Source organism: Cajanus cajan, chromosome 7, assembly GCF_000230855.2.
Source record: "Cajanus cajan strain Asha chromosome 7, NIPB_CcT2T_4, whole genome shotgun sequence".
Classification (NCBI taxonomy): Eukaryota; Viridiplantae; Streptophyta; class Magnoliopsida; order Fabales; family Fabaceae; genus Cajanus; species Cajanus cajan.
The window spans coordinates 38,216,790-38,229,305 of record NC_138523.1 but is presented as its reverse complement, the minus strand read 5'-3'; the positions used below and the strand labels follow the sequence as shown (position 1 = coordinate 38,229,305).

At 31.6% G+C, this 12,516-nt stretch overlaps 1 protein-coding gene across 1 annotated transcript; it reads left to right on the top strand.

Moving 5' to 3' along the window:
- The first annotated feature begins 4,711 nt into the window (after positions 1-4,711).
- LOC109818119 (GDSL-like Lipase/Acylhydrolase superfamily protein) lies at positions 4,712-7,672 on the top strand. Its single transcript, XM_020383522.3, has 5 exons — positions 4,712-5,062; positions 5,186-5,313; positions 5,414-5,656; positions 6,364-6,616; positions 7,210-7,672. The coding sequence occupies exons 1-5, from the start codon at positions 4,813-4,815 to the stop codon at positions 7,443-7,445; spliced, it is 1,110 nt and encodes a 369-aa protein (XP_020239111.1). The 5' UTR covers positions 4,712-4,812; the 3' UTR covers positions 7,446-7,672.
- Positions 7,673-12,516: the final 4,844 nt, after the last annotated feature.

Genomic DNA, 12,516 nt, shown 5'->3' with positions numbered 1-12,516 from the left:
TGGTAAATTATTAGCTTATTATGAAATTTGCAATTCACGTTATACTATTTTCCTTGACAAAGTTGGGAAATTTCCTATATGTGGAAAACGTCATCTTGATCTTAGCTTTGTCCAGCTAGTGGTGTGTCTGTCAGTTGAAACAATGGGAAAATACTGAGATGGATGATCGATCGATCTACCTTCGCTGCTTAGCCTCAGTCATTTGTTACTGTAATTTTTTTTCTTTTGTCGATTTATGTACTTCACGACTTCACGTGGATGCTCAACTCCATGTAGTGCTTTTTCTACCCACCCAATAAATAAAAACAGTTACATAATAATAATAGTCGTTCGGATGATCAACAATTGCATTTCATCATTAATATTAGAAAGTGACCCAAGTGCCTGCACCTAGCAATAGCATTCTAGTAGTATCATATCATATCATCACTTGGGTAAATATTTAATGCCTAGAAAATCTGTTGTCCTTAATTAATTAACATAATAAATACAATAAGGTCTCTTGTCCAATAAGGTCTCTTGTCCTTCCAATCAAATTTAACGCATGCATTACAAAAATACAGTGACAAGATGTCGACATTTTCGTGTGGATATTTTCAAGCCAATCATGATGATTTACGTAATCTGTGAAAATATCTGTTTATAGAGGCTACCAGTGCTTTTAAGAGCACTTTAAGTAGGTAAGTTACGCGTTTTGAATGAAGTAATTTGATTAGACTGGTGTGAATAAATTAATCGTGTATCTTACCCCGTTTAAGAACTTTTAAGTATAGTTACCTTCTCTTTCTGAGTCCCTTTTGTGGGAATAAAATAGTCAAATATCTAACATGGTATCACAATATGTTATGATAAAAATAATATTGTTTTTTAATGTTTAAAAAATGAGCACATAAGTTTTTGTTTTTCTTAAGTTAAACTACCTCCTCACTTTTCAAGTTATTTTGGTAAAAATGATGTTGACCTAAAACCTAAATATAGTATCAAAGTATATATTAAATTTATCATTTGATTACTTGTTATATTATTCACAAGTAGGGATGGCAATGGCCCATAGGCCAGGTAATAGTAAACCTGTCCTAGTCTCGTTGGATAAAAATTGGTTTCATATCCATCTCATATCCGCGCGAGTATTTATTAAGCGGGTATTCATGAATTTCTTGAATACCCACAGATATCCATGGATATTTATAAATTTTTTAAGAAATTTAAAAAATTATATTACAAATAATTTTAAGTTTATATTTAATGTCATTGAAATATTAAAAATAAAAATTCAATGTTAATTTTGAACTTGTATTTAACGTTAATTTTGTTGAAATAATAATAAAAATGCAAGATAATCAATAACATAAAATACATCTATCTCACAAGTAAGTTAAAGTCTCATCACAAAGCTACAATAATTCAATCTCTTATAATTTTAAACGCAAGTAAACAACTTAAAATACATAAATTTTATTGGTCCAATCAAAGCTAGAAAATTAATTAAATTACATCCAACATAATTCTATAACATGCTTAACGCATGTTGGTAACTTAATCAACCTCTCTTTTGTAAGAAAAAAAGATGAGAGAGTATAGTTTTAGGGTTATGTGGTACAAATATAATTAGAATATTTAAGAAATTATTAAACGGATACCCGCGAGTATGGATATCATCATACCCGCCCCCGCCCCGTTTATAAACGGGTAAAAAATTATCCGTCCCCATTATTCGCGAGTACCCAATTAGCCTATCCATTTATTATCGTAGCAGATTTTACCCGCATATACATGCGGGTGCAGGTATTTTTGTCATCCTTATTCACATCCTTATTCACAAGCTAAATTCAAATTCCAACTAATGTTGACATAGAAGGCATGTATTAAAAAAAAAAATAATAAAGCCGCATTAATTAGAGATAATATATCATAAGAATTTATAAAGCTTAAAAGCACATTAAAAAAAAAACTCAAATAACCATTCTTTTACTAGTCAGATTTATGAAGATAAATTAAGCTTAAAATCTTTATAAAAAAAAAACTAAGATGTAGAAAACTTACTTAAATTAACTTTAGGTGCAAATTTTACGTTAAATTTATCTTATGATTAAAAAAAAATTGATGTTTACCAAATTATGAGCACACAATCTCCGTTTTTCGTATATAAGTTGAATAGAATTTTAAAAATAAAAAAAATTGAAATATATAATTGATCTCGATTATAAATTTATATTCAAAAGAAATACTTAATGTAAAGAATTGGTTCCTAATATAAAATAAAATAAATAATAAATATAAATAGATATTTTAATTCGATTTATATTATTTCTATGAATTTGCAATATTTATCTTTTTTCTTTTGGCACATATAATATAAATTAATAAAAAAATGTTAAAATTTATATATATTCATAAAAATTATAAAATATGTACGCATTAAAATTATAATGAAAAAATTAAATGGGCAATAGAACTAGGAGTATATAATTGCTGTGAGTCTCACCCTTTGCATTAAATTTTACATACTAATGCCACGTTATCCATCTTAGGCCCAGCTATATTGAAGACCGACAGACAAGGGATGCAAAATTTCAACGGAAAAATTGAATCACAAGTTTTTTTTTTTTAATGATCCAATTAAAAAAATTGTTATATACTTATTTTATTAAATTTGTTAAATAATAATTCGGTTAGTTATCATAATTTTATTTATGATTAATATTATTTAATGGCCCTCTTAATTTTTTTTTTTTATAAATGTGATAATATATTAAATAACAAATATAAGTATTCGTGAGGATTAGACTAATAAAAGTATTTTTTTACAATTACCATAATTAGTGAAATTTCAAGATATTATTACAAGATTCGGTCCTTTAAGTCAGCTACAAAACCAATCAATGGTTCAAGGCTTAATACCCACACTTAATTACTTAAAGCTCATCGTCTCTTCTTAAATATGTATTCTATAAGAATTAAACCTAAATTCTTCCTAACAAACTTTTGGTGTGTCTTGCTTACTGAGCTACACCATTGGATAGAAATTATATTTTTATGAAATGATAAATTAAGATTTGAATATTCTCATAAATCATAAATGTTATCTAGAACAAAATTACCTCCTATAAAAAATGTTCATAAAAAGGTGACGAATAAAGATGAACTGAATAGTGTTCATCAATCATACAGCCATTCAATGAGAAGATTTTTCAGAAAGGTCCTATTTCAATAGCAACTACCTTATAGGTTTGTATCATATTCCTTATTATATATTAAATTTTGCAATACTAAAGAGGCATACATAGCAAAAGGAAGATAGTAGTAAAAGAATAACAAAATTGAAAAAGGACACTGCTTGGTCTTGGTGCATTAAATTTCGGGTGTTTATCTAATATCCTTGGTTGATATAGTGTAGCATGGAGAACAGAACATTAAGTGTGTTCGGTGTTCCTCGTTTGTCAATGCAATAACTTCAAATCTTTATGGGCATATTAGCCGTAACCCACTAACCCATAATAAGTAGCAACACGTCAATCACTTGACTTGACCACTTTTCCTAATTTGAGTTTTGTAAATAAAAAATATTTTAAATAGATCCATTTGGAATCAGAAGTGTTGAGAATCTCATAAACTCTATAACAAATTATTTTCCATTTTTAATAAAATGAAGTATATGATACAATGTAGAGTGGAGATATTGTAATAGACCAAAGGAATTAATGTTTCTCATCGAAAAAAAAAACCAAAGGAAAGACACATAACATACTTAGGATTAATTTCATGTTCAATTTTTTTAAAACAATATATAGTCAGATTTATTAATTACGGTTAAAACATGTCATTAATAAATTATCTTTATGTAAAATTATTAGGTACTCTTAAACTATCAAGTGTCAATAGTTTTCATCAACCAATTTTTTAATTATTATAAGAAAAAAGTTAATTACATATCATATAAAAACTAGTTAAAGATTATATAATTTTTACTTTATTTTGTAAATACATCTTTTAAGAAAAGTATTTTATTATTGTTCAACAGAGACTTACACATATCTTTATATTAATATATATTATTTACTTTAAATTTAAATTCTCGTAAATTTATTTTAATCATCATGCAATAGATCTTACTCCAATGAAAAATCTATGAAAATTTGTAAACCCGTGTTGATCCCTATATTGTAACAATGTAAGATTTTGTTTATTAGGAAATTATTGCACATGCTGCTACTACTAGTACTTAATGGAAGATCAGATAATGCATTTATTTGAGTATTTTTTGTTTACATATACGTGTATGTATATAAACCACATTTGCATGTAGAGAGAGCACGCCAGACAGGTTATCAGAGTTTAATTAATTGTCGGTGAAAAAACTAATAATATTTGACATTAATTAACGATTGGCTAGTAATACAAAGTGATAAACATAAACATAAAAGTGCTTTTGTTTACTTTTCCTGTGAACTAGCACTAGTAGTACTGTGATTCAAGTTCGGAATTCATGAGATTTGTGACATTATAAATCGTATATATGTTGGGATTGGCCTACTATTAAAGTCAAACAAGTTGAATATGAACATGTTTAAATCTTAATTTACAAAAAAACATTTATTGACTGTAAGAAAACATGGGTGAGAGCGAGAGCGAGACGGAGAGTGAGAGAGTAACAGAATGCATGGAACATAATAAATAACCCGAAAAGTAAAAAAGAGAGAGGGGCATGGCATTGGGTTATATAAGAGCAATCCTAGAATGCAGAATGAGGCAGAATTAGAGGATTGGGAAGAAGCATATATTATTGATATAATATAAGTAATTAAGGTGTTGATGATGTCAGGAACAAGAGTGGTGTTAATGAGGCTGCTGAGCCTGGTGGTGGTGGTAACATTTGTTTGCACAAAAAGAGCAGAAGGTGCTCGCGCTTTCTTTGTGTTCGGAGACTCCCTGGTTGACAGTGGCAACAACGATTACCTTCCAACCACCGCACGTGCGGACTCCCCTCCCTACGGCATCGATTATCCCACCCATCGCCCCACCGGTCGCTTCTCCAATGGCTACAACCTCCCTGACCTTATAAGTCAGTTCATTATATATATATATTATATCATATGTTAAAATTAAGACATGCATGCATGATCGATCATATATTAAAATTAAATTATTAATTATATTGTTCCATGATATATATATATATATCCAGGCCAGCACATTGGGTCTGAATCCACCTTACCTTACTTGAGCCCTCAACTCAGCGGACAAAAGCTATTAGTTGGGGCCAATTTCGCTTCCGCAGGGATTGGAATCCTTAACGACACCGGCATACAATTTGTAAATTATATGTCTTTAACTAAATAAATGCACATAATTTTGTTTATTACTAATTTATTATGTAATGGAACCACAATTAATTGTGTTGGTGTTGGTGTAGGTGGGGATCTTGAGAATGTTCCAGCAGTTTGCGCTGTTCGAGCAGTACCAGCAGCGGTTAAGTGCAGAGGTGGGTGCAGCGCAGGCAAAGAGACTCGTGAATGGGGCACTCGTGCTCGTGACGCTCGGTGGTAACGACTTTGTTAACAACTATTTTCTAACTCCTGTCTCTGCCAGGTCTCGCCAATTCACTGTCCCTCAGTTCTGTCGCTACCTTATCTCAGAGTATCGAAACATTCTTATGGTACTTCATTTCATTCTTATACTATTTCATCACACAGATTCCAACAATATGTGATTACGATTGGCCTCTAAAACACCCACTTCCTTCTTCCTTTCCCTTTCAACTTTCAAGGTAAAACTAACAGAAAAACTCTCTCCATTAACGTAACTCATTGATGAAGACACTTCCAAAGTTTTCAATGGAAACTTGAATACCTTTCCTTTCCCTTTACTCCCCGACACTTCTCTCCTTAATTACTTGAATTGGTCCCCCTTGGTCCTAGTGGAGCCTAAAATTTGAGAAGAAAAAAAATGATTTCTCGCTCCATAGTAAGGTGTAACTTGAGACTCCAAAAAAGAAATGGACACATTTTAGTTACCATAACGCAGGTTCGATAGACTTTCGTTTATTTACCTTTTGATTTTGTGAATCGTATTATTTATTTTCTTATAATTTATATAAAAACTATAAGAAAAGAAAATGTACGTGAATTAGTGCAAAATTTGGACACAAACTAGAGGTTAGTATATCATTATTCATGATAGAGATATAAAACCAACAAAGAGTTTTCGTTGAACAACTGAAACAAGTCCTTGATCTCAAGAGAAGAAAAAATAATCAGCTATGTTCACGTCAATTTACTTCCTTTATAAATCATAATTGATGGGTCGTCTACTTCCTTTTATGGGCTCATTTAATTTAAGTGCTACATGCAAATGATGATGCAGAGATTGTATGAGTTGGGAGCTAGAAGGGTGCTTGTGACGGGAACTGGTCCATTGGGCTGTGTTCCTTCTCAGCTTGCTACAAGGAGTAGAAATGGAGAGTGTGTGCCTCAGTTACAAGAAGCTTCACAAATTTTCAACCCACTTTTGGTCCAAATGACCAGACAAATCAACTCCCAAGTTGGCTCTGAAGTTTTCGTTGCTGTCAATGCCTTCCAAATGAACATGAACTTCATCACCGACCCTCAGAGATTTGGTCTTAACATTTACTCTCTTTCACTTCTTTTATTCTATTCAAAATCCATTCATTCCTCCCATTATAAATTAGTATTTGCACTTAAAAAACAAAATTTAATTACATTTCTTTTTTCATCCAACTTCTAAAATTGTATATTTTATCGACCAACTTTTAAATTTTCACATTTTCTATCATTTTTAATTGATTATCTTTTTTCATTGACCCATTATTAACGTAACAATTTTTTATTATTGATGCGTCACATTATATCATGTCATCATTTATACATGTGAAAATTTAAAAATTTTGTAACTAATGAAATAATACGAAAAATTAATGGAATGATTAAATTTACAAAAAAATTTAAAAGTTGGATAATAAAAAGTGTAATTTTAAAAATTAAGCAACACTTAAATTTTACTCATTTAAATTAAAAAAAAAACCATCAAATTGTTTTTCAAGTGCATGATCTAATTTGAATTCAGTGAAGAAGACGCAAGATTAAGATGACTTTACACTTAAATTTTACTCATTTGGGTTCCATTTGATTTTTGAAGTTGCTATGACCCAATATTTCTAACTACTAATGGTATTATTGTTGGTGGGTGCAGGTTTTGTTACATCAAAGATAGCATGTTGCGGTCAAGGTCGTTTCAATGGGTTGGGAACATGCACCGCTGTGTCAAACCTTTGCCCAAACCGTGATACTTACGCATTTTGGGACGCTTATCACCCATCTCAACGTGCTTTGGGTTTCATCGTGCGAGACATCTTCAGTGGAACCTCTGACATTATGACCCCCATGAACCTTAGCACCATCATGGCCATTGACTCCAACATCTATTAAGAGACCTTAATTTAGTTATGTGATTGTGGTTGAGGAGCAAAAGCTTCACTTCCATTGTAATTCTATGTGCTGGATGTGTGTTTTACTATTATTTGCCCTTGTTAATTAAGCTTCCCTATGTTAAGTCATAGCATATATATACTACATTATGTATTGTATGTGCATGTTCAATATCTCTTCTAGTATGTCAGTGTAGTTTTAATGGAATGAATGAGGGTTTAATTTTAGCCATTTGGTATTTCTGAAATATATATCTTCAACAGATCAAGCCATCCATCGCAGATGATTTCCTCTCATCAAACCATTGTTTGCTGCTTTAATGAGCAATTTTCCATAAAACATTGCTGGTGTTACAATTTTTCGGGAAGACATAGAGACACTCAACATTCAATAGTAATATTCATTCAACAATATTCACTATAGTAAATTAATAAGTAGAGGCATAAACTTATATCAATCAAACACAATGTGAGCAGAGTCAAATAAAGGATACAACTAGCTTAGTTATGATGGCTAAATTATTATATCCAGCCTACATAAATTATGGGCCATTTAACTTTCCTTTTTTTTTTTTTTTTTTTAAGGAAATGGGTCATTTTACTTGACTCATTTAATTTATTGTTTTTTTTTTATATAATTGGAATCTGAAATAATAATTCTAAAAATATTCTTTAGTTCAAATGTTTTACATTGAAAATAAAAAGGAATTATTACTTAAAATTATTGTTTAGTTTAAAGTAGTATTTAAATAACTTACCAAAAAAATAAAAACTTAACAATTTAATAATTAATTATGGTATTTTGAAAATTATAGATTCATTAAGGACTGAATCATACAAAATAATATATTTTTCAATTTTATTAACTTACAAATTTTGTTGGACCATTTTAAACAAATTTTATTTTGATTACAAGATCAAGTAGATTTTTTTTCCATATTCGACCCTCATTTCAATTATTAATGAAATGAGAGTCATATAAGGACTAGTGGATATTTGTAGATATTTTATAATTTAGAGTTATGAAAAGAAAAGTTAACATTATATTATATTATGTTAGTACTGTATAACATTTTTTTTTTGTAAATAAAGGGGCTAAAAGTCCAAAAGACTAAAATTAATCAAGGAAAGTAGTAGATAAATCTGTCTGCAATAAGGAATAAATACAACTAGGGGTAAAATTAAAAAGAACAATGTCCTCTTGTAAGGAAAAGTTATTTCTAGCTAAGGCATCAGTAACTCTGTTGGCTTCTCTAAAGATGTGATTATATGAGACAACCTGCACCTGATTACTCAATTCTTGAATTTCTTTAACGAGATTGAAACTTGGATGAGAGTGATCATAACCATGAAATATGGGATTAACTATTGTCAACGAATCTGTCTCAACTAGAATTCTGCCAAGCAAGTTGTTATTCTGAATGATTTGAAACCCATGAAGAATAGCCCATATTTCATCATTGGTGATAGAACAACTTCCAAGCTTGCATGCATAAGCTAGAACAAATGCTCCAGTTGAGTCTCTAACAACTCCACCACAAACAGCGAGACCCCGGACAAAAACTGATCCGTCACAATTCAGCTTGAGGTGGTTGGCAGGGGGACGAGACCAAAAATTAGAGGGGTTGGAAATGGTTGGAATGAAACCTGCAAGGGCTGAGCCACAATTGCTGGATATAACACTCACATGTGCATTGATTTTTGCAACAAGTTGCTTCGATGAAATTGTGGTGTTTTGGAATACTAGTCGATTTCTCCTATGCCAAAGGCAGTCGATAGTTGTAGCAAAAATAATGCTTCTCTTATCATTGGTAGATTGATCCCGAGATAGATGATGCAATAACTAGGTTTGAATATCTGAATTTGAGAAATCTCTTGCCTTAACGAAAACTGAAAGTTTAGACCAGACTTGTTGTGCGAAATCGCAATGAAGGAGAACATGCCATGTATCCTCATTGTCATGATTATAGGCTGGACACTTGGCTTCCAAAGCAATACCCCTATGGAATCTAGTGGAATTTGTCATTAGACTCTCATGGGCCACACTCCACAAAAAATGCTCTAGTTCTTTCAGGCCCTTCCATCTCCAAATCACCTTGAAAATGGGCTTGTGATCTAGGCTTGATATTTGAGATGATACTTCAAATGCAGAATGGACAGAAAAAACTCCATCTGCAGCTGAACCCGAAAGGACAAAATTTGTTCCTACTGAATCTATTGGGATATTCGAACTAATGATGGATTGCCACACATTTGATGGCACTAGCTCGCGAATATGGTCAGTTTCCCATTTTCCTTGGTATGATACATAATGACGAACACATTTAGACATCTCGATCGGTGGAATAAACACTAAGGCATAATTAATAATTGCACCTAGACCAGGCAGCCAATTGTCAAGCCAAAAACGCACCTTCCTGCCGTTTCCAACCTTCTACCTGATATTAGGTCGAATCCAATCCCAAGCAGCACATATGCCTTGCCATAGGTTTGACATTAATGATTTCTTTGTGACAACAGGGATAATCTCATTTGTACATCCATATTTTGCTTACTAATTTAAATTTTTATAAAATTAAATTGATATTAAGTTTATTTATATATTATTTTAATAATCAATGTAAACAAAATATTACTACATATGAGTAATATATCTTATAAATTTTACTATTAAGTGTTATTTGGAAAAAAAAATAGCATAAAATAATAATAATATGTTGATCAAATTTCAAAATAATAAGAAGTATAGTATATTATATTTTAAAAACAATTTTATATGAATGCAAGCATATATTATTAGGTTTTGTATTTTTTTTTCTCTGGCAACATTATAACAACTTTAGGCCATATATTCGTATAATAATATGACGATGTCACATCACGTCATATATTATAACAAAAAGAAATTATATATCTTAGATTCATTATGCTGCACAAAACTTAGATATTACGTATATACAAAATTTGTATATATTCCTGATTTCAACAATCAACTAACAACCTGAACAAAGGTAATAAAATGGTTTTTAGTCATCAACAACAAAAAAAAAATCCTTTATGAGGTTATAATCTTATGCATGACTATTAACAACAAAATATTCATTGAGTCAATCTTCTAATTATATAAGCTAATAAATTATTTATCTCTAGCTCCAACCATCCACATGATGACCCACAACAACTTTAAGTCATACTCTTTAAGTTATATTTGGTTTGCTCCTATGTCAAATACATGAACATTACAATCAACACAATCAATTACTAAATAAGTTTAATATAAGACAAGTTAAGATATAAATAACATGGTACAATTTAAGATATAAATAACATGGTACAATTTAAGATATAAATAACATGGTAGTGCATACAAAAGATAATATATCACACAACACTAAGACTCATACTTAGAACATCATCAAGCATCAAAGACCCATGCACGATCACATCACAACACAATATTATCTGCCACAACTTGCATATATCACAACATCGTGCCATCTGCCACCATGCATCGTTATGCATGAACAATAATGGAGATCTCCTATAATAAACAGTTTATTTGACTCAACCATATTGAAAAGTAATAACCTCAACTTATGAACTATCAAGTATACCAAGAAAGTTTAGTATTATCGGTTGGGTATAAAACACTTTGGGTACTAGCCTATTTCTATATTAGTTTACAAAACCAAGTCCTCTATGGATTTAGCCCATTATCTACCTGAAAAATACTATGCACCCTTCTAAAACTAGGTTGGCATGCATCCCAGGTGACAATTATTGACTTACGTGTCAACTCAACATCTAGGTTCATAAAATCCAAACACGACCATTCAATAGCTAGTATGAAACAACTCACTTCATACCATTTTCACACCACCGTTTAAGCAAGAACTAACATTTTACACAAAACACACCCTAATTTGGGACTACGAAACACTACGCTCCTGAAAATCCAATCATCTGGTATCTCCTGCTAAACAACTTAGTAAAACAACACATCACATCATTCTCCTTTAAATCACTTTAAAGGCTTTTCAAAAACAACATGAATGGAAGGGATTAAGCCTTCACAACATCATGAATTAAAGGTTTGGGGCTTCCCTACTCTCATTCTTAATAACATGCATCAAAGCATAAAAAGCATGCCTCGACTATAGCCACAACAACCTTGTGCCCACATTTAGTCACTCAACTACAACACACACACACACACCATCAACATTAACAACATAAAGCATCAATCAACATAAACAACTCCATTACAATCCTCACATCATTACAAAAGCCTCTTGCTCATAGTCCTCTAAGCTATATGAAACTCACCACTCATTCCTAACAAGAGCAATCACAACACAACCCATATTTTGACCTCGCAACATTTAGATTCCTTGCCTCCATGACTATAAGAAAAACAACTCAACAACATCAAAATCACCATTTGGCAAAGCAAGAGTTTTGCTGGGCGAGACACCACACAACGAGGAACTAGTTAAGTGACCTTCTACACTTCATCTAGATAGAGACTAACGTTCACTCAATTCTCAACTCTAACTGAGCTAATCACTTCAATTTTCTATCCCAAACACCATTCTTGCTAAGTGATCCCCTCATCGTTGAGCGAGACTCATTAGCCCTTAAAGTCAGAGACCAAGCATCACTTAGTGCAACCCATACTACCTCATGTCATCACTTTTATTGATCATCCGTCGTTTAGTGAGATTACCTAGTTGAACAATCATTTATCATCCGCACTAGGTACCTACACTCGTTGAACAAGTTTTTCTCATTCGACAAAGCTTCATCAAGTTCATCAAGTTTCGTTGAGCGAGACCCCACTACTGAGCAAAAATCTGAAAACCCAGCACTTGGGCCTTCAACCTATTAAATTCTACTCAACAACAAATAGCTCATTAACTAAAAGTGCTCTACAACTACATCTAAGACATGCAAACCATTACAAAGCTTCAAAACATCATGTATTTCACGAATCCAACAAGAAAACAACACATGTAATAAGGCTTGGGGAAAAAAATCGACACGTAAGAATTTACCCTTAAAACTCTAAAAAA

Excerpts from the sequence above, each read along its gene's own strand:
- LOC109818119 (XM_020383522.3), top strand. The coding sequence starts at position 4,813 with ATGATGTCAGGAACAAGAGTGGTGTTAATGAGGCTGCTGAGCCTGGTG. Across the intron at positions 5,063-5,185 it reads CAACCTCCCTGACCTTATAA|GCCAGCACATTGGGTCTGAA; the intron begins GTCAGTTCATTA and ends ATATATATCCAG. Across the intron at positions 5,657-6,363 it reads AGTATCGAAACATTCTTATG|AGATTGTATGAGTTGGGAGC; the intron begins GTACTTCATTTC and ends ATGATGATGCAG.